Source organism: Apteryx mantelli, chromosome 14 (genome assembly GCF_036417845.1).
Source record: "Apteryx mantelli isolate bAptMan1 chromosome 14, bAptMan1.hap1, whole genome shotgun sequence".
In the NCBI taxonomy this organism is placed as follows: Eukaryota; Metazoa; Chordata; class Aves; order Apterygiformes; family Apterygidae; genus Apteryx; species Apteryx mantelli.
In genome coordinates this window covers 7,297,111-7,319,674 of record NC_089991.1, presented here as the reverse complement: position 1 = coordinate 7,319,674, position 22,564 = coordinate 7,297,111, and the positions used below count along the sequence as shown (strand labels likewise).

At 50.3% G+C, this 22,564-nt stretch overlaps 1 protein-coding gene across 1 annotated transcript; it reads left to right on the top strand.

Annotated features, from left to right (window-relative positions):
* The first annotated feature begins 30 nt into the window (after positions 1 to 30).
* On the top strand, positions 31 to 13,898 carry ARHGEF37 (Rho guanine nucleotide exchange factor 37). Its single transcript, XM_067305065.1, has 12 exons — positions 31 to 357; positions 1,373 to 1,496; positions 2,218 to 2,365; positions 3,299 to 3,498; positions 4,638 to 4,768; positions 5,463 to 5,567; positions 8,004 to 8,114; positions 9,354 to 9,683; positions 10,787 to 10,915; positions 11,289 to 11,484; positions 11,974 to 12,146; positions 12,777 to 13,898. Exons 1-12 carry the CDS (start codon positions 31 to 33, stop codon positions 12,984 to 12,986), a joined length of 2,184 nt encoding a protein of 727 aa, XP_067161166.1. The 3' UTR covers positions 12,987 to 13,898.
* Positions 13,899 to 22,564: the final 8,666 nt, after the last annotated feature.

Genomic DNA, 22,564 nt, shown 5'->3' with positions numbered 1-22,564 from the left:
TGCCTCCTTCGGGAAGGCTGCAGAGCGGGCATGGGGCGGGAGAAGGCGATCCCAGAGCGCAGGTCCCAGAGGCTGCCCGTATTGCACAAAGCTGCGGAGGTGATTCAGTCGCAGACTCATCCTAACCCTGCCCTTCCAGGGCTGCCTGCCGGCATGGCAAGCTCCCACGCGGGTGAGTCGTGCGCGGCGGCGGCGGCAGAGCCTGAATGCTCCATCTCTGAAGAGGTGCTCCCCGACGAGAGGATGGAGCACAGCCAGAGGCTGGCCGTGGAGGAGCTCATCACCACGGAGGCCAGCTACGTTCACAACCTCCAGCTGTGCGTGTCGGACGTCCGAGCACACCTCCAGGAGAAGCAGGTAGAGAGAGACTCTCATCTGCTAGTGCGGAGGCTGGGGGGGGCCCTGCTGCCTGGGTCTGAGGAGAGGGGGACTGTGCCATCTTCCACCTCCTTTGCCGGGCAGTCCGGTTATCCTATACAACAGCGCAGCCTTTCCAAGGAGAGGTGTCTGCTCCTAAGAGACTGGCATCTTAGCTCCAGCCCCCTAAAATCCACCTCAGTGGGGATGGTTACCCCAAGGGACATCCACCCTCCTATGGCATGAGGGTCTGGTCCCTAAAGAGATCCAGTACAGCTGCACTTGGGTGGGTTTTTTTAAACCATTGGGGTTTTCAACTTTATGGCACCCAGATGTTCACGGCTGTGCTCCTGGATGGGCTGAGAGAGGGCTGGAAGGGGCAGGCCTGGGCGACCGTGCCTGTATCGTATCTCAGAACCTTTCCCTACTGGTTTGGCAAAAACCAGATGCTTTGGGGAAAGCTATTGATTCCCACCACACAATGTTTCTTTGCTGGTAACTGTAATGCTGGACTAAGATATGAGAGGGACCAAGTCCCCTTTCCAAACTGGGCTGAGCTGCTGAGAACCGTTCAGCAATGGTTAGGTGAGTCTGTAGGGTTAGGTGAATCTCTCCAGAGCTGTGAAACACTCAAATCCTCGGCAGCGCCCGGGCTGAGGATTGCTGGGAAAACAGTATGTACTCACCCTGTTCTTCCGTCTTCCCCAGCTCCCATGACCAGCCACAGTCCTGGGTTGTACAGACACTTGGTCTGACCCAGTACGGTTGTCCTAATACTTTTACCTCTACTTCTGTAGCATTAGAAAGGCCTCATTATCCTGCACAGGAGCAGAGCCAGGTCTCAGTATCTCCAAATGCCTCCTGAAATGGAGTCTTGCTCCCAGCCAGCTCCTCAGGTAACATGGGAGGCAGGTGGAAGGACACTAGGACATGAGGGTGTGAGTGACTCCAGGAAGCATGTTCCACCTCCTTCTAATTTATGAGGCTTTTTCTGGGGTATCTTTATTCCTTTTAGCTGCCTGATCTTGACCTGGAAGGACTCTTCTCGAACACTGATGACATCCTCCAAGTCTCCAGACGGTTCCTGGAAGGCCTCGAGGCCACGGCTAACCAGGAGTCCGAGCAGCTGCTCTGCATCAGTAAGTGGAGCAGTGCCAAGAACCGACTGATGCCAGTGGCTCCTTAGCAGAGGCATCCCTTCGCTTGGCCTTGCTGCTGCCCCAGCACTGCACACGGCAGGGCTCCTGCTGGGGCTCCAGCGCCGTGCCCAAGGTAGCAGCCTCCAGCCCACAGACTGCGCATCCTCCCGCATCTCCCCAGCTCCCAGGCCGGAGGGAAAGCACGGCTGGCCTTGTGCGCACCGCTGTCTCCAGGAAACCACTCAGACACTAGCCCTGCGGGACTCTCACACAGCGAGGCATGAGACAAACCTGCCCAGCCTGTGGAAAGTAAGGTTTAGCGGGCATAGCGTCAGGCCCAGTTTAGCTGGAGGTGCCTGAGGGACTGCAGAGCTTGCTGCCCTGGCATGTTTGGTTGGCACTGCGCTGCCTGCTTCAATTCCTGTCTGCTCTATTTCCCCATTTCCAGCAGGGTGGGGAGAAGCCTCCAAATTGCCCATGCTTGCCTGCTGGGGAGAGCAGAGCCCTCCATCTCTGCTCTGTCCTTCAGAGACAACAGGGCCCACCTCAGCTGGGCAGCCCGGCATGGCGAGTGAAGGACGAGAAGCTGCTCCATCACTCACCAGGCCCATCCTGCCCTGCCTTCTCCCCCAGGCCAGGACCACACTGGCGCCATGTGCTGTGGGAAGGCTCCTTCCCATATGAATGGACTGAGTTTTGCAGCCTCACTCTCCTTCCCCAGGTGCCCTATTCCAGGAATTCAAGGAGGAGATGGAGACGGTCTATAAGATCTACTGCGCTAGCTACGAGCATGCCCTCCTACTGGTGGAAAGCTACCGGAAGGATCCGAGGCTGCAAGAAGAGATTTTGGAGACCCTGAAAACAATAGTGTAGGTACCTAATGCTGAGACCACCTGGCTCCAACTCTGTTTTACACACTGGGCTTGTCCTTCTCTAGACAAGCTGACTGCATGGGTGCATGCCCCCAGGCACCTGGCCGAATCAGATATCGTGGCCATCACTTCACAGTGATGGCAGTGTAGCTCCTAGCAGCCTGCCCTGCTCCATATCCATCCTCTGAGCTGCCTGCCAAAGCAGCACGACAGACTGGCAGTTTTTTACGGTGGACCCCAAAGCAAGGAATGGGGTGGCAACCACAGCCCTGCCTCCTCCTCACCCCCAGCAGGCAGCAAGGAAAGCATCGCTCACAAGCCACAGAGGCTGTGCCCATGGTGGGAAGTGTTCCCCAGCTTGATGAGAGCAAAGGGCTGGCTCCTGGGGACCCATCGGACCCCTGCTGTCCTATTAGCTGAGTCACAAACGGGTGATTTGAGCCAGGAGAAGCAGGAATGGCAGCGGGAGAACTGCTGGGATTTCCTGCTCTCTGTTTCTGGGCACCGCAAATGCGACTCCCAGACGACATGGGAAGGAGAGGACTCGGGGTGCCTGCGCTCTGCTCGCAGCCTCCCTCCCCGCTGCCCCCCGAGCAAGCGCCAGTCCCAAGGCTGTTAGCTGAACAAACGCAGCACTGTTCGGTGAGGCGGGCGCCCACGCCGGGGCTGGCACTGCCTTTCGGGGGCTGGCAGGGATGGCACCTCCCTGCCAGCGCTGCCCCAGAGGCGCTGACACCATGGCTGCGCAGATGGCCAAAAGCAGGGATTCATAGCCAGAAATCCCCATCACAGCCCTGGACACGGCATCATAGCTGGAGAGAGGCTGGTACCTCACCCAGAAGCTTGCAGAGAAGTTGGGAGAAGCAGAGAAATGCCAGGGCAGGAGAAGCATCCTCCACACCACCCCCATGCTATTCCTCTCTCCCTCAGGCCTCACACGGGGGCATCAGACCTCAGCTTCTTCCTGGTGATACCAGTCCAGCGGATCACCAGGTACCCGCTGCTGCTGCAGAAGATCCTGGAGAACACCCCTGCCAGTGCCAGCGCCTACCTGGCCCTGCGGAGCGCACTCAGCGCCATGGCCGAGGTCAACACCAACATCAACGAGTACAAACGGCGCAAAGAAGTAGGTGAGCGGGCAGGTGGGCAGGGTGCAGACAGGAGGACCCAGTGCCTGGGAAGCCCCAGAGCGACTCCGGTTGTCTCCCTTCAGTGTCACACTAATTCCTGTTTAAGTCAGTTTCAAGATCTTCCGTTCCCCCTTCCTCCGTCTGCCTGGTCCGGTGGAACTGCAAACCCTCCAGACAGGGAATGCCTCTGAGCAATTCCTGGCACTGCCTCTGACCTTGGACAGGGTTGCAAGGCACAGCTCTCCTACTCCTAATGCAAATGTCATTCTGGGAAAGAAGCAAATGCTGCAGTAGCAGGGTGGCATGGAGGGGGGGGGGCTGAAAATAAAACTGGTTTGTCTGCATTCCCAGAGCTGAGGAGTCAGGAGGAACAGTCCTGCCCTTGGGACAGGAGAAATCAGGCTCTCCACAAACAGGAGTTTGCTCTTCTTTTTGGTTTTAACAGTTTTCCTGTGATTAACTGATCCTTCTTTGATGTGGGTTACGCTTACTCTGTTGATCATGATTTCTAAACTCTTGGCCTCAGCGCTGTTCGCAGCCTCACTGTTTCTCTGTTTTGGCTGTTCAGGCTGCCGAGGATTCTGCGTTTAGGTTTATTCAGCCGCTTCTCTTGTTTTGCCACGCCAGCTTCCTTACTGTCCTTCACAGCACTTAGGCACCGAGGTCATTCACGCTGCGAGGCAGGGGCTCGCTAAGAGTCACGTATCTGCCTGGCAGAGAAAAGTGTGCGAAACCTGGCAGACAGCCAGGAAACATGTGCTGCCTGCACATGTGCGTGTCAAAGTCAGCGTGCCCCACACACGCATGCTGCAGCACACGCAGCGGGAGTCCCGAGTGAGCCAGATTTGCTGCACTCTGTGTCTGATCTGTATTTGCAAGGGGCTGCGGCCAGGATTTCTGGACACCAGGAGCAGAACCCAAGAGCCCTGCTGTCATATAAATGACGGGCAAAAAATCCTTAGGGTCAGGAAGATGCTTAATGGGGAAAGAAGTAGTGTGAGCAGGCTCTTTGCCTTTCTCCTATGGGGACAGTGCTGTGCATGTGGGGATCTCATGGATTCCCGTGGCCCCGAGAGGGGTTCCTCTCCCCTCACCGGCTTCTTTTCCTCCCCACCTTCTGTGCCCTGCACCTGAGGCAGCAACCAAATACAACAAGGCCGAGCACCTGACACTGCGGGACCGCTTTGCTCGCCTCAACACGCACTCCATCGCCAAGAAGACCACGCGGCTGAGTCGGCTCTTCATGCACGAGACTGGCATTGCGTCCAAGGTAGGGAGCTTGATCTCATCTGGCCACCCCACAGCCCATACCATGGGCCACTCCTGCTCCCCTCACATGGTCTTTCCTCTGGCGTGTTACTGCTGCCTCCCACACCCTGGAGACACCTTGCAAGGAAAACGGAGCTGAGCTGAGTGGAGGCCACGCAGCCAACGCTGACACCCAGTGGTCCATGCTGTCATATGGCAGCACGTTCCCATTTTCAAGCAATCTAGCAATGGCTCACGGTCCCTGATTTCAAGGACTGGTGGGGTAGTGGGGGCTCAGGTGTGGACCTTGCTCCCTTTCTTCCTGTTTTGGTGAGTGCTGGGGGCATTACGGGGGAACACGTTGGCCCCCAAAGGCCCTACAGGATCCTTGGGCATCCCAACAAAAGGAGACAAACCTGGTGAAGTGGACCATTTCTTGAGGCTATGCCTGGGGTATTTTCCCAAGCTCCACATGCCCTTTTAATGCCCTATTTCTGCATGCATCCCAAATACCCTCAGTCTTGGCCCTTTTGAAGTCAAAGTCCTGAAGCCTCTCAGGTTCTCCCCCTCCCTGTCCCCCAGCACTGAGTCTCAAGCAGGCACCTGGCTTCATTTTACGTTATCATCCAGTGAGGGGCATTGCCCCCACCCAAACTATTCTCTGGCCTGTCTGTGGCTCCCCGAGTCTGTGGGATAACTTGGCCCTTGCCTTGCAGACAGAGGACAAGGAATATGATGACCTGGAAGAGAAGTTCCAGTGTGTGGCATCCAGCGTGACCGCACTGAAGGAGAATGTGGTGTCCTATCTGAAACATTTAGAGGTAAAAACCTGACCACTTGCAGGGCAGTGGCCCCATCCAGGCCTCAGGACCCATTTTGTGGGGTTGCAGAATACTTTCAAGCCCCCATGAGATCAATAGCAGTTGGCAGTGTTCAGGGGCTTGCTTCTCACAGCTAAAACGTATCCCTGTGCCCAGGACTTGCACAACATCCGAGGATCACTCAAGTCCAGGGGAGATTGAAACAAAGCCTGGACTTCATCCACACAGTCTGCACTGGGTGTCACATGAGAAGAATCAGTTCTTAAATCAGTCATTATTTTAAGGCACTAAATAGTCAGACAGCTAAAAAGGCTAATTGTTGTTTGGTCTGGGAAATTCTCATATTAACAGGTATTATAAGGCAGAGATGTCCCCTGATCAGGCCTGATGCAATGAGCTTTCCTCCTGAGATGATCTGAGTCAGTAACTGCTACAATTTTCTCATGGAAATCCCAAAAGACATCTGGGGGAATGAAACCATGAGTGATGACAAAACTTGCAAATCCTGGACAGCATATTATCAGGACAGTCTCACCAAACTGCTGAGGGTTCAGATAGCAGCAATTCAATGGCTGGGAAAACTTGAGTCGTGAAAAGCACTGAGAAGGCATCTCCATGTTGGATTGGAAGGAGGAAGAGGTGGCTGAAAGACTCCCTGTAATCCAAAGAATGGGTAAAATAGGATAAGAATTAGGAAAAAAAAAAAACAAGAAACATACATGACAATGGCAGCCTGGATCTACTGTTTGCCAGTGAGATGTGGCGTCATTTAGGGGAACAGGGGATATCTGTTACTTGGGACATTGGGTGCTCCCGGAGACCTGTCTGCCACTGCCCCCTTGAGGAGCTGCATCTCTGTAAGCCAGCTCCTTGTTTTCAGCCAGGACATTAAGTGTCGATAAATAGACACAGCAGCCTAAATAATAAGCTGTGGTTAGGAGTCATGCTGGGGCTTGGATGCAGCTTCAGAGGAGCTGCTTGCAGGAGAAGATGCCTGCAGTGTTCATGCCCTGTCTCTTTCCTCCGAAATCCTCTTGTAGCTGTCCCAGGAAGCTTATAAAGATGTGTTCCCGTGGGAGATAGAAGGCCTGACCTCTCAGTGCACCAGCTGGGAGTTCTGCCCTTGCTGTCATTCATCTGGTGCCTCCACTGCAAGCAGAGGCAACTCTGGGTTCATACAACATTAGTATGGTCACCTCTGCTTGTGCAGCAGCCTCTGTAGGGCTAGGGAGCAACACACAGGTGTGCTCAGAGCTGCTGCCCTTGGTCAAAGGGTCAGTCCCTTTCCACCTTTTATATTTCTGGCCTAAAGATGACCACAGGCGGAAAAAAGACAGGATTTAGGATATAAATAGGGCATTTCTTGGGAAAGACCCTTGGCAACTGTGGTTGGTAGTAATCAAGGACAGAAACTGCTCCTGTTGCTCCATGCCTGGCTTCAGGAGTGCTGCTCCAAGCGGGAAGCAAAGCTGAGCCCAGGGAGGAGGAAGAGGCTGGGCTTCCTCTGGCACTGCCAGCAGGTAGGGGATCTTGGAGCTCTGCGTGCTCTTCTCTGGGTCTAGAGGTTGTGGGTAAAAATCCTGGCCGATCCTCATCAGGAGGTGAATGAAAGCTGTTACCCATCGGTTTAACATTACAGCAAAGCCTCTTAGAGCAGAGAAAGGTCTCTACCAGCCTCTTTTTCTCCAGGGTGCTTTCCTTTCCGACCAGTCTCATTCTGCATGCAGACAGAGATAGGGAAGTTTTTGTACGGTAAATAAATACTTCTCAGGGCTGCTGGAGCACCAAACACAAATGTCAAAGCACCAGGGAACATCAAACCTCTCCAAGCCTTCTGCTGCTGGGAGGCAGTGCTGGCCCAGGAAACTTGGCCACAGCTTGAGGTCAATCTATACCAGACAAGGGCAGGCTCCTTGCAGCCACAGGACAGCCTTGGCCACCTTGCCAGGGAGGATTACTTTAGCAAGCCAGTGCATGACCTCTGCTTGAGGAGAGAGATCTGGATGAGCTCCCCACCTTGCTGACAAGTAGCCAGGAGCATTGGTCCCACTGGGCTGCTAGCGTAGAGCTACCAGGCTTGGCACATTGGTTTGTCTTGGGGGAACACAGGAATCGGTTATTAAAAGTTAGCCAGTGTGTTGGGCAGCTGAAATTTTTTGATTCAGGAAAAAGAAAGAAGTGATGATTATTTGAGTGTCAGGGCATCTGACACTCAAAAGAAAGGAAGTCCCAACAGGGCTGCCAGAAATGAGCAGGTCCCATTCCAGTATCTGCAGTGGCAGAAGCCTGGGAGAGCCTTGCACCACCAGCCCAGAGTGCCAGCTTCCCCAGGGCACCTTCCCAGGAAGGGTGCCCCAGACCCCATCTCCCCAGCAGCACCGTACCAGGACAGTTTCTACAATTCTTAGGCCCAATTTCTTTCTTTGTTTCCTTCAGGTGTTCCTGTTGTCCACCCCACACAAGCATGAGCTGCAGATTGATGAGGGAACTGCCCAGCAATACCGCCACTTTGCAGAATGCCTCCATCGCAGTGTCCTCCCAGAGTTTGTGAGTGCCCCTTCCCCTCCTTGAGGTCTCCTCAAGGATCACTGCCAAGCATTGCTCTCGCACCTTCTGTCAGGGCACAGCAAAGGCCAGCTGTTTCCCGAGAACAGGAGAGCCAAGGGTAACGACCGCACAGGCAGTGCCTCAGTGGCAGGCACAGTCCCACAGGGTGGCAGGAAGAGCCAGCTGCTGGTCACAGGGTTTATCAGCAGCCCCAGACATGGCAAGCAACAAACCAGGTCCAGAGTCCATCCAGGGAGTGTGGTCAGGAGCAAAAGGAGATAGGGAGAGGGCAGGAGGCAAGCTACCACATCCATCCAAGGGGTCCATCCAAGGATCAGATCCAGGGTTAGAGATAGACACAGCTGCAACATAGCTCAAAAAGAGACTGAAAGTCCAGAGCTGAGCTTAAATGAAGCTCCTGGGCCATGGGCAGGGGGTGTGGGTGGAGGCCCCAGGTGAGACTGGTCAGGGCTATTAAGGCCTATTAGTGCACTCAGGCCCTGATACACTGATGGTCACCATGGGATGGTGGGAAAATCAAGTGTACTGTTTATTTGACTCAAACAATGTATTTGCAGCCATGTTTGAGCCAAACCTACCCATGCTTTGTGGGCATCCGGGGTCGTCTTTGGGAACCTGGAGCCCCCCACCTGTTTCCTTCCACAGCCCCTGCTTTATTCTCCAGGACTCCCTCTTAGGTGGTGTCTGCCATCAGACGCAGTTATGGTAAACACAGTCAAGGAGGTTTTCTGAGCAGTGAGGAGTGTGTGCAGGATAGCTAGACCACCAGACATGAGTGCCAATATAGCCAGGGAGTGCCAGTCCTTCCCATGCCTCTCTGCCATACCGAGAGGGTAGCTATGTGGACTAAAAGCACAGCTCATAAGCTGAGGACCTCCATCAAACTAAGATGTTATGGTCTGCTAGGAGACTTGCTGCACCAATCCCCCCGAGCCTGTGGGACATCGCACGTGAGGGCAGTCCTACCCGTTCATTTGCTGGGTCAGCATGAAGCCCAAGTTCTGAATCATGGCACACATGACTCTACCAAGAGTTTACTTTGGCTGGGAGCTGGTATCCCATATGCCTCCAGGGAAAGATGCCTCAGATGCCCCCCACTCCACACATGCCCTTCAACATGTCCCTGACCTTCCTGTCATGGTAACCCAGTGCCCATGCAGACAGCTGGGCCTGTCTGGGGGCGGTTTCAAGTAAAGATTTGGGTCTGTCATCCCACAGAGGCGACGGCTGGACAGGCTGGTCTGCCAGCCCCTCTGCAGCCTCTCAGACATGCTGGTGGGGCCACAGCAGCTGGTCAAGAAGCGCCTGGACAAGCTGCTGGACTACGAGGAGATCCAAGAGCGTAAGAGCGAGGTGGGCAGTGTGACGTACGACGAGGAGGCAGCCATGAACACCTACCTCGCTATCAACGCTCTGCTCATGGCTGAACTCCCACGGTTCAACCAGGTGGCTCTGCAGCTGCTGGGACAAATACTGTGCTCCCTCACTGTCCTTCAACGGGACTTGGCCACACAGGTCTTGCAAGAGGCAGAAAAGGAGCTAGAGCAGGTGAGAGTGACCCCTTGGTTTGTGTGCCCAAACTGGTGTGCAAGATTGAGCCAGATCACAGCCTGCCTTTTTCAGGCTTGAGACATTTCTCAGACATCAGGGCACTGTGGAAGATTTCCTGTATCCTGAGCCTCCCCTTGCAGACACACAGCTCTATGGTCTAGCATTTGTAAGTGATCTCTCCTCCCCTTTGACCAGGAAAGGCCAAATTTCCATTTCTTCATTGGCAGGGATTGTCCTGTTTTCTCTTTGAGGAGTACCACATGTATTTTAGTGATGGGGTGCCCGAGAGATCAGTGTTAACTCTGAGCTCCAGTGAGCTCTGTGTCAGGCAGGTAGGGAAGAAAAAGACACTTCCTGGCCCAAGGAATGAACATCACTCAAACCACAATCTCCTGGGAGGCGTCTCTCAGGACGCCTCGCTACACAGACACTTTCTAAGCTTGATGTTTGCAAACATGAGGATAATAGTTCAGGTCCTTGCCTGACCTGTGACCAAATGAGAACATCATGCAACCACATAAAGATATCCTCTCACATATTGTAAGTATCTAGTCATGAGGGCTGGATTCCTCCTGCTCGGTTTGAGATCCTTACGATGCAGATGTCTACTCCTGAGCTAGATCCCCCTGTCTTCCTTTACAGTCAGCTGGACTATGAGGGACTAATTCTTCTGCCCTGTTTTAGATGCAGGCTTTAGGAGGAGACAGATCCATTCCGTGTTTCACTGACTGAACCAGCCAGGTCTCCCCAGCTCTAAAGGGAGCCCAGGACACCTGGCTTAAGTTGATAATCCCACTCATGTTGTGGGAAGGGCTGCAGGATCCATGGCCAGGACAGCAGGACCCAGCAACTGCTCATGTGGGCTGGGTCCAGCCCAAGAGCTGTTCCTTTGACTGCCCTGCTCCAGAGCACGTGGCTCAAAGTCAGAGAGGGGCAACTTTTGTAGCCAAAAGGGACTGGATCTTAGATGCAAAGTGCATCTTTAGAGGCAAGGCTCGTTCTTTTGCTTTCTCACCCCTTTTCTTCCTGCTCTTTCTCTTTTGACCCTATTCACAGCTCTTCCCTAAGGACCTCTCTAATCTCAGGGTCTGTCTTCACAGATGCCCCATAGCCACATGCCTCTGCCTAGTTTCTGGAAGATGATGGAAGACACTTTGCAGCAGTCTGGAGCTCAGCTCCGTACCTTCTGCCAGAAGTTTGAAACGGTCATGCCAAGCCCTGTGTCACAGGTAAGAGCTGGAAAGGGGGTTTCTCGCAGGCCAGCTAGATGAAGAGGCAGGACTGAGGTCTCCTAGCACAGGAGAACATATCCTTGGAGGGGAGGCTGGCTCGGAGATAGGGACATGGAGGGGTTTGCCACAGCTATAGTATTGCCTCTGACCTTTGACAGTGGCTGGCAGGGAATAATGGTGAACCAGGCATGAAGCACCCTTAACTCTTCTAGTTCTGGAAACTTGTCTCCAAACCCTGAGGATAGTTAGCATGAAGGAGTTTCTACTCCAAAAGCCCACTGGGATGTGATCCCTCAGAAAGGAATACATGGAGGGCTTCAGTCTCCTGTGTTTCCAATCAAGTGCTCCTTTGTCTCTTGCTCTCCATTAGCCTCTGAACCCTGCTGAGGAGCGGAAGGTCCTTTCCCTTGTGAGCAGACACGGCCCAGACAAACTTTACCAAGTGACAAGCAACATCAGTGGCAACAAAGATTTGGACCTGACCTTGCAAAGGGGACAGATTGTAGCTCTGCTGCAAAGTGCGGACACTAAGGGGAACACGAGCAGATGGCTGGTGGATGCTGGAGGTACTGTGAGGGCTTCAGGGAGGCTTTGCCTGCCTCAGCATGAGGGTCAGAAACAAAACCTGAACTACATATTCATCTTGGAGTCTATGGATGGGTTTGGATGAAACAGCAGGCCATTTCCCTCTGGGTCTTCCCTCTACAGGGTTTGCTCAGTTAAAACCCACCTCTGCTTTGCCAACTACACCTGTAGATGTTAGATTGCCATTGGTTGTTAGATGCCATTAGATGCTCAGGTTTCCCCATTCACTCCCTGTGGGAGTGCTTGTGAAGAATTATGGCTGGGAAAGGGGAATCCCCTGCACACAGAAACACCTTGAAACCCCTTTGCTGGGTTTTGCTGCTGGATGTCCCCTAACAAAGGAGTGGTTTGAACAGGGCTCCTGTGCCTTGCTAGGCAGTAGCCAAGTTAGCATTCCTCTCTCCTCCAACCAACCCTAAATGTGCCAGGCAGCTGGGACCCCATGAACCGTGTGTGTGCCTGTCCTCCAGGTCCCCGAGGGTTTGTCCCTGCTGGAAAACTCCAGCCCTATTGTCCAGTACAAAGCCAGCAGCCTGGGATGCAGGTGACAGCCCTGGAGTGTGGGACGGAGAGGAGGCGACATTCATATGCACTACCTGAAGCTCCCAAGCCTCAGGTATCCACGTTCACCCCAGCTTTCCAGGTGAGAATGTGAGACACCCCAAGGTTCATTCCTAGCAGCCCTGTCAGCTCAAATGCTAGTCCCTGTGTGTGCAGAGTATGGGTGGATGTATGGACCTGTTTTTCCAGCACACGCGTGGTCGTACATGTGCTGCTGTGTGCTCCACCCATGCCTAGCAGAGAAGTGTGGCACCAGCCTGGCTCAGTGCCCTGCAAGGCTGGTATTTGCCCTGCTGGGAGCTGGTGCTGACGGAATGGGAGGAACCATCCTGAAGCACAAGGGCACTTTGGAGAGTGCTGCAGGGAGTGAGGGATGGGCCTTTCCGTCTCCTGCTGGGACGAAAGGGGGGATCAGCAAAGGGCAGCAATTTGCGGGTGTCAGAAACACCATGCTGCCTGTGTGCTGTGCCATTTCCATGTCTGTCTGGCTAGAAGGGTCAGTAAATCGCTCCAGGGAATTGTGCTTAGTGACACAAGCAGTCACCAGTCTCCCTGCATTGATGGCAATACTGTGCTGTCCTCCTGGAAATGACCTCAGTGAGTGAGACCTTACATGTCTCCTCTAGCTCCTGCCCTGCTGTGCATGCCCTTTCCCCCTTTGACTCCTATTTCCAGTAAGGGCTTCCTCTCCTTCTTCTCCTGCCTTTCCCAGGTGGTTGCAGGTTTCTCCTTCGCAGCCAGGAGTCCCCAGGAGGTCAGCATCCAAGCCGGGCAGCCAGTGTTGCTGCTGGAACCACACGACAAGAAGGGAAGCAAGGAGTGGAGCCTGGTAGATGTGAATGGCCAGAAGGGCTATGTGCCCTCCAGTTACCTGGTGACAGTCCCTGTGCAGGAACCCCTGGGCTGGAGCTTACCTGTGTGACCACCACCAACCCAGCACCCAAGGGCATGGGCTTCATGCTGGTCTCAGAAGAGAGCCATCCGCTTGGCACCCAAGTTGCTCACCGTGGGAAACGCTGGAGAGGGAGGCAGCGTGGCAGGGCCCCGGACAGGGAAGGCAATGGGAAGCAGCTGGCAGAATATTGCCCAGAGGACGCGGCTGCAAGGGGCGGAGGTCGGGAGATGCGTTTTGTGCTGACACACGCAAGGGCAGGAAGGCGCGAGGCTGTGATGTCCCATATGTGTTGGCTTACTGTTAGGCACCACGAAGGAAAGGCTCATGAGGAAGAGAAGGCAGGTGGGCTGCCGTTTTTGCAGGGATTTATAAAAATTCCTATTGGTGAGAAAAGTGTCCCTGGGACAAGGAGGCAGAATCTGTCCCCAATTAGATCAGGTCCAAGCTGCAAAGGGGGTCTTTAGCCTGGCACAGAGCTACTGGGGCTCCTGGAAATGTGCCTTTAGGGCAGTGCCCACAGACAACCCCCTCATCCAAAAGGGAGACGCTGGCGTGAGTGCAGAGAGACGAGGAGCCCTAGAGACACAGCTCCCTGCTCCTTACAGGGGAAGGGTGTCTGCATGGGCACCATCCATGAAGCGCCACTTCGGCCCCTTTGGCAGCACAACCTTCACGTCTCACAGAAAGGGCACGGCAGCATCAGGCTGCATTCACCCAAATTATCAGTGATGCCTAGTGGGCAGAGCATTGGGCTGAGATTCCCGAGGCTTGGGTTCCTCTCCTGGCTCTCCTGGCGACCATGCGCCACCCCTGGCCTCAGTTTCCCCCTCCATACAGTGAGGCTAATGCTACTGATGTCTTTGTTAAGCACTTTGCACTCTCGTGATGAGAAGCACTCTGTACGTGACAGGTACAACTGACCAATGTTATTTAATGTGACTAATGTGCTGACGTTGTAATATATCTCCACCCACGCAGACAGCTCGGTGCTGCGGAGTTTCGGCTCCCCACTCTCGCCTGGTGCCGGGTCGGTGGGGCTCTGGGGCGGGCAGGGCACCGGCGCATTGCCGGGCTGCACGGGCAGCTCTGCATGGCCCTGGCGCGGCGGCAGCACGGCCACGAGATGGCAGAGCCCCCCTGCACACCGCCGCACGCCTGGGCCTGCTGGGCCACCTGCATCCCAGTTAGCAGTGAACTGGGGGCACTGGGGGCACTGGTTTCCAGGCCACCCTACTCTGCTCGGGGGACAGCAGGGGGGGGTTTCGCTGCTGCGTGCCCAGCAGCGGTGGATTTTGCTCGTCCGTGGCCAGCAGGGCCCGGAGGGTGGCGTGGGGACACCCCGAGGTGTCACGGCTGGCAGTGTCCCAGGGCACAGTCCGGGTCCCCGCCGGGCTCTCACAAGTACGTTGCACAGCCGGAGCGGTGACGGAGGCCCTGTGATTCAGCAGACGGGGTGGCGCAGGGCTTTGGGGGCTTGGGAAAGCTCGCTGAGTCGCAGGAGAGCAGCCAAGGCGAGGGCAGAGCGAACAGCCAGGCAGGACTGCACCATCGCCGCTGAGATGGGACTCCCCAGGCACCTTGGAGCCGGCGTCGTTTCGGGCTGCCACTGGCCCATTCTGCGGTGAATCCCCTAGCTCCCCTCTGAACCCACGGATGCTTTTGGTCCCCACGACATCCTGCGGCAGGGAGTCCTCCATTTCGTTGCGTGTGCTAGGATCTCACCGCTACGCGAACGTGTCTTTGGCAAGGGACTGCGAAAGCGACGGCAGGAGGGGCGTCCTGACGGGCGGCCGAGACCCCTTGTCCTCATGCACATATGAGGGGTGAAGCTAAAGGCAGCATAAGGTTAGGTCAGAGACGTCACACTCCCTCCCACCACTACCTGAGGTGTCCCCACCCCGTGCCTCAGTTTCCCCATAGCTTGCTCTGGTGCTCTCGGTGGGGTCCCGGGCAGCTCCGAGAAGGGAAGGGCCACCCCGAGGTGCTCCTGGGGCAGCGATCCAGGGCAGTCCGCACAGCTTCTAGCAGAACAAGCAAAGGAGAGGGCATGCTGGAAAAACCAAAGGGAACCTTTGTGGTAAGTGCCAAGAGCCGTGGCTTTTGCCCCGGGGATGTGAAGAGGTGGAGGTCACTGGGTGAGAGAGAGTGTTTCTAACAATCCTCAGAAGATCACATCTCCTTATACTTCACATATAAACATCATTGTGCCTGATGGAAGTAATCCATTTCTAGTTCAAAAGCTCGTTTCTGTGTTACTAATAGAAAAGCACATTTGTGAATGGTATCAAGCCTTGATAAATGAACCTAAGAACCATACAAAAATTTAGCTTTCTCTGCAGTAGGATTTTATTAATGGAAATGACTATTTTCCAAAGGAAGTAACATAAGACTGGTAAAAACTATCCTTCAGCAGCACTAACTACCACAACTGAGGTGTCTACAGGTTATCTTAATGGAGTAATCAACACTCAACAGCTCGAAATTTTTATTTTTTGGCTTTTTGCCTGGTTTGTCTGCAGAAGCAATTGAAGTAATTTAAATGTATGGACTATTAGCACATATTCTTTGTATCAGTTACTCAATTGTTCACGTAACAGTTCAGACAGGTCGATCAGAGAGGCCTATGCTATGCTCCCCCTGCCCCACACCACCAACATAGTACTGCCAAAACTACAACAGCTGAAAATTATTACTACATAATAAGCACTAATATGAAAACAAATGAAAATCTCAAAATGGTTTGGCATATCATCTTACCATCATTTTTTTCAAAGAGATCCATAACTTCTTTTTCTGGTAAGTTCATGCAACGTTCAGCAACGAGCGGCTGGGCAACTGGAGTTCACTGACAGAGGCTTGAGAGTCGATGGGATGTTGACTGAGAGGTTTCTCTCTTTTCACTCCTGATTTTCTAAAGCTTGTTATTCTGTCACGCTGCAAAGCTATCCATTTAAAAATAAGCCCGTACAAGTAGAAACGCAGGAAAGCAGATATGTTAACTCAATTGCATGGCAGTAATACAAACTGTTCTTAAAGTTAATACAAGCAGCAGCATTAAAACTCAGAAACTGTACTGTAAGCAAAAATATTTTTACATACAGAGATTACATTTCATAGAAAGACATCATTTCAGGTAGATTCGTGACAAGTATGTAACTATCTTTCAGGCTCAAAAGTATACCAATTATGTCAAATTCTTTTCAAGATCTTGAGTTGATCTTCTCACACTACTCCCTAACGGTCCTTGTAGTGAATAAATACGGTACCACAAAGATAATGTCAAGCTCTCCTTAACATGAAGAGCTGCAGGTCTTTGAGGATATTATATAATGCTGTAAAGGCGGTACCCAAACTTATCCAATATATATCAAATGCAATTTTTTTCACTTATATTAAAATACTCTCTTGGCAATCATTAAAAAGGGCATTTAAGATCAATTTCACTATAATCTGTTTCAAGTATGCCTTATTAAAAACAAATTTGTTTAATCAGATTGTGATGGCAAGATCACTTTCAAGCCATAAATGAAGCTTAGACATGGTTACTCTATACAATTTCTTCATCTCAGACAGACAAGTGATGATTAACTAGATAGCCAGTGAGTAGCCAGCATAGCTTAACTATCACGTCTAGAAAGCCAAAGTCAGTAATTTCACTACAATCAATTTTGAAACAATTAAATAGTGTACAGTTTACAAAAAATACTTGGCAACAAGTTTCAAAGTATTCAAAATTATCAAGTTAGTGCTACTGAATACAGACTTGTTGTTTGACATACAGTACATGGTTATTAGCCAAAATAGTTCCATTTGAATCATTTAGCAACTGACTTTGAAAAACAACTGCAGATCCTTTACTGTCAAAAAAAAGAAATAACATTCCTAACAGTTTGAACATATCTACAGTGTTTACTCAAATATTTCTGCAGTTAAAGAAGCTTCTCCAGATTGAGATCATTACTTTTCTTTAACTGAAGTTACAAATGAAGTTCTTTAAGTATAGAAACTCAAAAATTTTCTGAAGTCTAATTCTTAATATCCTTGTAAGAACACGTCACATTGTTCACAGCACTTGGAGTCAAACAGCATACAGTGCGGGGTTACCATTACAAAACAAGATGTCATGAAGACCTCACCACATCATCTGCCAAAGATTTTATTTGAATATTCTATTAAAAAAAAAAGAAAAAAGGCAGTTACCTATTGTTTCAAAACAATAGTCTACGTTTTATACATTCTATCACTAAAAATCACTTACAATTTCAGTAACTGTTCTGTTTTCCCCAACCACTTCCTTGTAAACAAAAACAACAACAAAACCACTAAACACTCATTCCTACCTCCAGTCCCTGTGCCAGAACAAAATGATGTGGGAAAAAAGATGAACCCACTTCTTTCAGCAGCAGTGATGTGTCAAGGTGCTCAAACTAGGACATTAAATCCCAGAAAAACCTTCCAGTTTATACATTATCAGGATAAAGACCGGCACTAAATTCTGATTGCACAGTCTGTCAAGCTCAACATATTATATTAAACCTGAGAGACTCTCAAAATGACCCAAAGCAAAAAATATTGAATCAGGAGTTCTAATACAGACTGCCTCCACATTTTTTGTGTGCATGCATAAACTTCGACCTAAGAACTGTCTTATAGAAAACCATTTCTAGCACAAATTCTCTCTCTGCAGCCTGGTCTTACTTCCTGTCAATCAGGGAATAAATGCTAGCTATCAAATCCGGCTCCACTCCTTAAAAAATAGTGACCCTGCCTATGGAAGAAGCCCCTTTGCTCCCATGGGCCCAGCACCACTGCCCACCCCTTAATTTCGGATAGAGGGGGAAGGGAACCAAAAGACCTCTGCTGCCTTCACCTGGAAGCTCCCTTTCTCCAAAACGATTTTAGCTGTCAGCTCCCTCTGATCTGGAGCCATTTTAAGTCTATCATCAGCTGAAAATCAGCCCCCTAGCCTTCTTCCCAACGACTTACTTAAGTTTAGCTTCTTTGCCAGGTACTAAAAATGTATATTCCGTTATACATAGCTGCACACCCTCTCCCACAAAGTCCTGTTCAGTACTGTACTTGATGTAGTGAAATAAATTAAGTTATGGAAAAGAGACATACTGCCATCAGCACACTATGAGAGTTCTTTGATGAATTTTATGTAGCAAATTGAAGAAGTGATTTTGATTCATCTACCTAACTTAATTGTAACTTGGTGAATCATAAGTTGTGAAGCTGAACCAAAAAAATCTCCATACCAAACTCTTCACATGCTTTCTGTAGAAACGCAGTGACAATTTCACACTTGTACAAAAACCAAGGATTTTCTTACAGAAGTCCCAAAGACTCCCTTAATCTTATCTGTACAGTAAAGAGAACTGGGATGAGGCACAAGCAAGGTTACTTTCCAAGTACCTAAAGAGATTGCTAGCCTCAGCTGAACAAATTGCACATTCTAAACTAAAGCCAGGAAAATTTAACAAGATTATTCTTTTACATTATGGATGAAGCCTTGCCCCGATTACAGTCTTGTTCTTCCCTTGGAAGAAGATAGCAAGAACTGATACACCTGGCTGTCCACTCACTCACTCCGCCTCGAGAGACTCTATCTTCTTGGAGAGAGACTCTATTTCACTTAAGTTTTATACAGAATTTGTGTAGAGCATGTCCAAAATAGATCTACTTTCCCAGTCAACACATTCACTCAATTATATAATCAGAGGGTAGTCACTTTATCTCAGGCCAGGGTCATCTTTCAGAAGGTATCTAATTCAAACAGTGTACTGCTATTCAAATCCATGCTCTCGTTGGGCTGTAATGATTTCCTCAAGACATAAAAGCAGGTATGACTGCATGAGAACTCAAGTATTACTCTAATATATTTTCTCACTAAATGTAACAAAAAAAAATTAAGTCTACTCTAGTGATTCTAGAATGACTGAAGAGAACACACAGTGGAAATAGTTGGCCTGCTCAATGCAATTTTGAGCTCATTTCACGCTTGATTTTTAAAATTGGATAGTTATTACATAACAAAGTGCTGTCCTCTGCTAGAAGGGAATTCAGATTTGTGTCCATGGCTTCAAATAGAAGCACTTTCCTGTGTCCGCACACTACACACAAGATTTTTTCAACGACTTCTCTGTGGGCATCTTCAACTAGCTTTCCTTGCTAGTTTAGCTGTAAGAAGTTTGTTTATATTATCACTGTGCAAGAAAGTATGAGTTTGTTTGCAATAAGACCATAAAACAAAGTAAAACATCATGTTTGATTATGTTTGGTTAAGATATACATGGTCACTTTTAATATAAGCAGATCTTAACTTACTCAGTATTCTGGCTTTCTGTCATCCTCGTAAATAACTGGCACTTTCAGCAGCTTTTTTATGCCTCATACATGACCAATTTAATATTAAGATATTACTTGCTATTGAACAGTTGGTGAGCTGCCTAGGTGTTGCTATGAAAACACATTAGGCTGATTTTTTTGTCCCCACTTCTCATCATAATGAAAACAAGACATAAGTAGTCATGCCTCCCTTAGCATAAAAATAATGCAGTGTGTGTGTGTGTAAACTTCCTACCAATCCATTAAGTGAGCTTGAACGAGCTGAGACCTGGCATGTTGTAATCTTTGCTAGAAGTATTTTTCTATGACGTGTGTTGATTGCCTAATAAAAATTTCAGGTTCAGGTTAAAGCTCTAATGATGTATGAAACTACATAGGGCTTGGAATCTTCTAACTTGATAATGTGACAAGTGATTATTATTAATTTGGAACTTAGGCACAGAGGTGCATCGAATCTCTTGGCTTTACTGATATGACAGTATATGGGGAATGTGCTTAAAAGATTTGGCCTCCTGAAGAAGACAGTAACAAACCAAAATCAAAATGCTAGGAATAGAAACGATTTTCACAAATCCTAGAAAAGCAGTATTGTAGCCGCCTAGGCAGTGTTTAAGGTTGCTATTGTCTATTGCATTAGAAAACACATATATCATGGGACACAATCTACTAAATCTTACCTCCAAGCAATTTCTGAACAGAATTTGCGGCTTCAATATATTTTAAAAGAATGTGCATGCCTTAAACTTCCAAATTCCAAGTTTAAGATGAAAACAGAAAAGCACTGGATGTCATCGCTCCTTCCTCATGCAGTAGTATTTTAACAGGCTCCAACATAAAACATCACTTGATGAGAGAACTGCAGCATTTTTCAATAGTTTCAGCACCTATGTTGTCCCATGTAAATGAGTGATGGCTTTAAAAAGGCTTAATTAGGAAAGCATTTTCTGAGCAGAATCATGAAAGGTTCAGGCTTGTAATGGTGAATTACAGTAACCGTGTGAAGTAGTGTGGATTTGGGAATGTGATGTTTCCCTCTACTGGCTGACCCACAGAGACTCAGAGAGTATTACATGGGGAAGCATGCAACAATAATATTTTTTAAAGCAGCCTATGCTTAGGACTGAAGTAAGAGGATTCTAATTACAGTCTCTCGCACAGGAAGGATTAAGTCCCTTGCCTGCATCACAAAATAGCTTTCTCTTAAAAAGTGACTAAAATCACATCAGTCAGGTTTGGGAAAGTGAAAGGGTGCTAAACCCATTAATATTTTAAGCCACTTCATGTCTACTAATAACATTGCCACTAAGTATTAGCAGTACATTACAAAGAGCATGCAATCAAGTTCCTGAATATTGCAAGGAAGACATTTACCCAGGGCAGGACCCATGATCCGTATAGCCTTCTGAACGACATTTAAAACTGGCTTATCTTTCAGACTAACTTTTGAGAGTTTAAGTGCTCAGTTAATGTCAAAGGAGAATTTCTGGGCATAGAAGCTCATTCTGTGAGGTAGCCCAGAACCATACAAACTCTAAAGGCAGCCTGAGCGGGTAATCGAGCTCAGCTTCCTGATCAGTCACAGTATGTAAAATAACAGGAAAAAGTGCTTAGCATCTGTTTACGTTACTCATATTTGTATTCTAATTAATAAGAGCTCTCACGTACACTTCGTCTAATTTAAGACTGCCTTGTATATGAGAGCCTCTTACTGTCAAAGCACTTGTGTAGCTTAGGCTGTTCTTTCAAGTGTTGAAAAGACTTCTGTGTTTATTCTTCCTTCCTTCCTTAAATGATGCCATTTTGCCTCTATCATGTCTACTGTCAGAGGACGCAGGTCCTTCACCCTTCTAGCTACAGATAAATAGCTCGGCGGGAGACCTCTTCTTATGTCTTAAATTGTAAGTTCTTACAGTAAATCAGTCTTAGCTGACACGCTGGCTCACCCGAGATGCAGAGAGGCTGAAGGTCCCCACCAGGGCTCGAGGTTCAGCCGCATCCGCTGCACGGTCCTTGCGTCACTGCTGCCCTGCAGGGCATTCCTGCCCCGCCAGCCGCGCCGTGTGGGCTCGCCGCGCCGTTAACAGCAACACTGCTTTTGGTTTTCTGCTGAACTGACTTCTTTGGAACGACCCCCTGCATTGCATCGGCGTGAAACCCCCCAGGGCGGAAATGGCGAATGAGGAATAGAAACAGGGCAGCCAGACAGTTCCCTTTTCAGAGGGGGCTACACAGCGTGCGCCCCGGGGGCCGGGTAGGTGGGAGGTGGAGGGGAAGATCACCTGGGCCTTCCAGAGAGAGAGGCTTGCCTGGATGGCTAGCACGGACGTAGTTCTGGGCCTCGGTGGGATTTTGGCCAAAGCCTGCTTGACGGCACACATGAGGAAGTGGGTGACTGCTCAGCACAGGGCATCTGGGCTCTCTGCCTGCTCTGCTGAGCGAATTCGGGGAAACTGCTGCCCTCTGTGCCTCATCATGGGCGCCCTTTCTCTCAAACGCTCGGTTAACGAAGAGTTTCACGTTTGCTGCCTCTTCCTGCTGCCCTTCAAAGTCGGCTGTCTGGTCTCGTGCAGCCACGGGAGCGATCCACTGGCCTGCAAAAATAACCCACCGCAACAGTGGTGATTCCTCCCCAGCTGGATGAGTTTGCACTTGGCCGTACTGATGCAACGGAGGAAGGATGTGTGGGTGGTGGGTGTGCATGGCTGGCAGTGAAAGGTTGGTGCTGTTTAACCTAACCCTCCCCTGAAGAAAGACCTGCCCTGCCAGAGGGCACAGCGGTGCTCCTGAGCTGCTTGGGGTGCAGCATCCCAGCCCCAGCCCTGCGCTCCCCGCCGCTGACCCCCGTGTCCTTGTGTGTCCCCACAGAGGGAGAGGAACCCTTGCTCCAAGCTGTCCAAAGCAACTTTAGCTGTGGTGTGTCGCTGCAGGGTTTGGGTTTTGTTGCAAGAGCAATACCCGCAGCATGATGAAACCCAAACGCGCACTGCCTGAGGGTAAGATCGAAAAATAAATCACGGCAACACAGTTCTATGTGCCCCAGATAGCTGCCTGGTGGCAGCTGGTGCTTTGCTGCCCTGTCACGAAGTGGGACATCACTCTGCAGCAGACTCTGCCTTAGCAGTAGGGAAAGGTCTGAACCAAACTCCTTGCCTCTGTCCTGCAAAAAAAGGAAGTTTGAGTTTTGTCCTGGAATCATCAAGCAAAGTCTATTTCTGGGCTTGCTGAGAATGGGCGAATGGTGTAAGGCACAAGGTGGG

What these genes read in the sequence shown, in the direction of transcription:
- ARHGEF37 (XM_067305065.1), top strand. Translation starts at nt 31, where the DNA reads ATGGGGCGGGAGAAGGCGATCCCAGAGCGCAGGTCCCAGAGGCTGCCC. An exon ending in GAGACCCTGAAAACAATAGT is followed by an intron (nt 2,366 to 3,298) that starts GTAGGTACCTAA and finishes TCTCTCCCTCAG; the next exon opens with GCCTCACACGGGGGCATCAG. An exon ending in ATGGCTGGTGGATGCTGGAG is followed by an intron (nt 11,485 to 11,973) that starts GTACTGTGAGGG and finishes CCTGTCCTCCAG; the next exon opens with GTCCCCGAGGGTTTGTCCCT.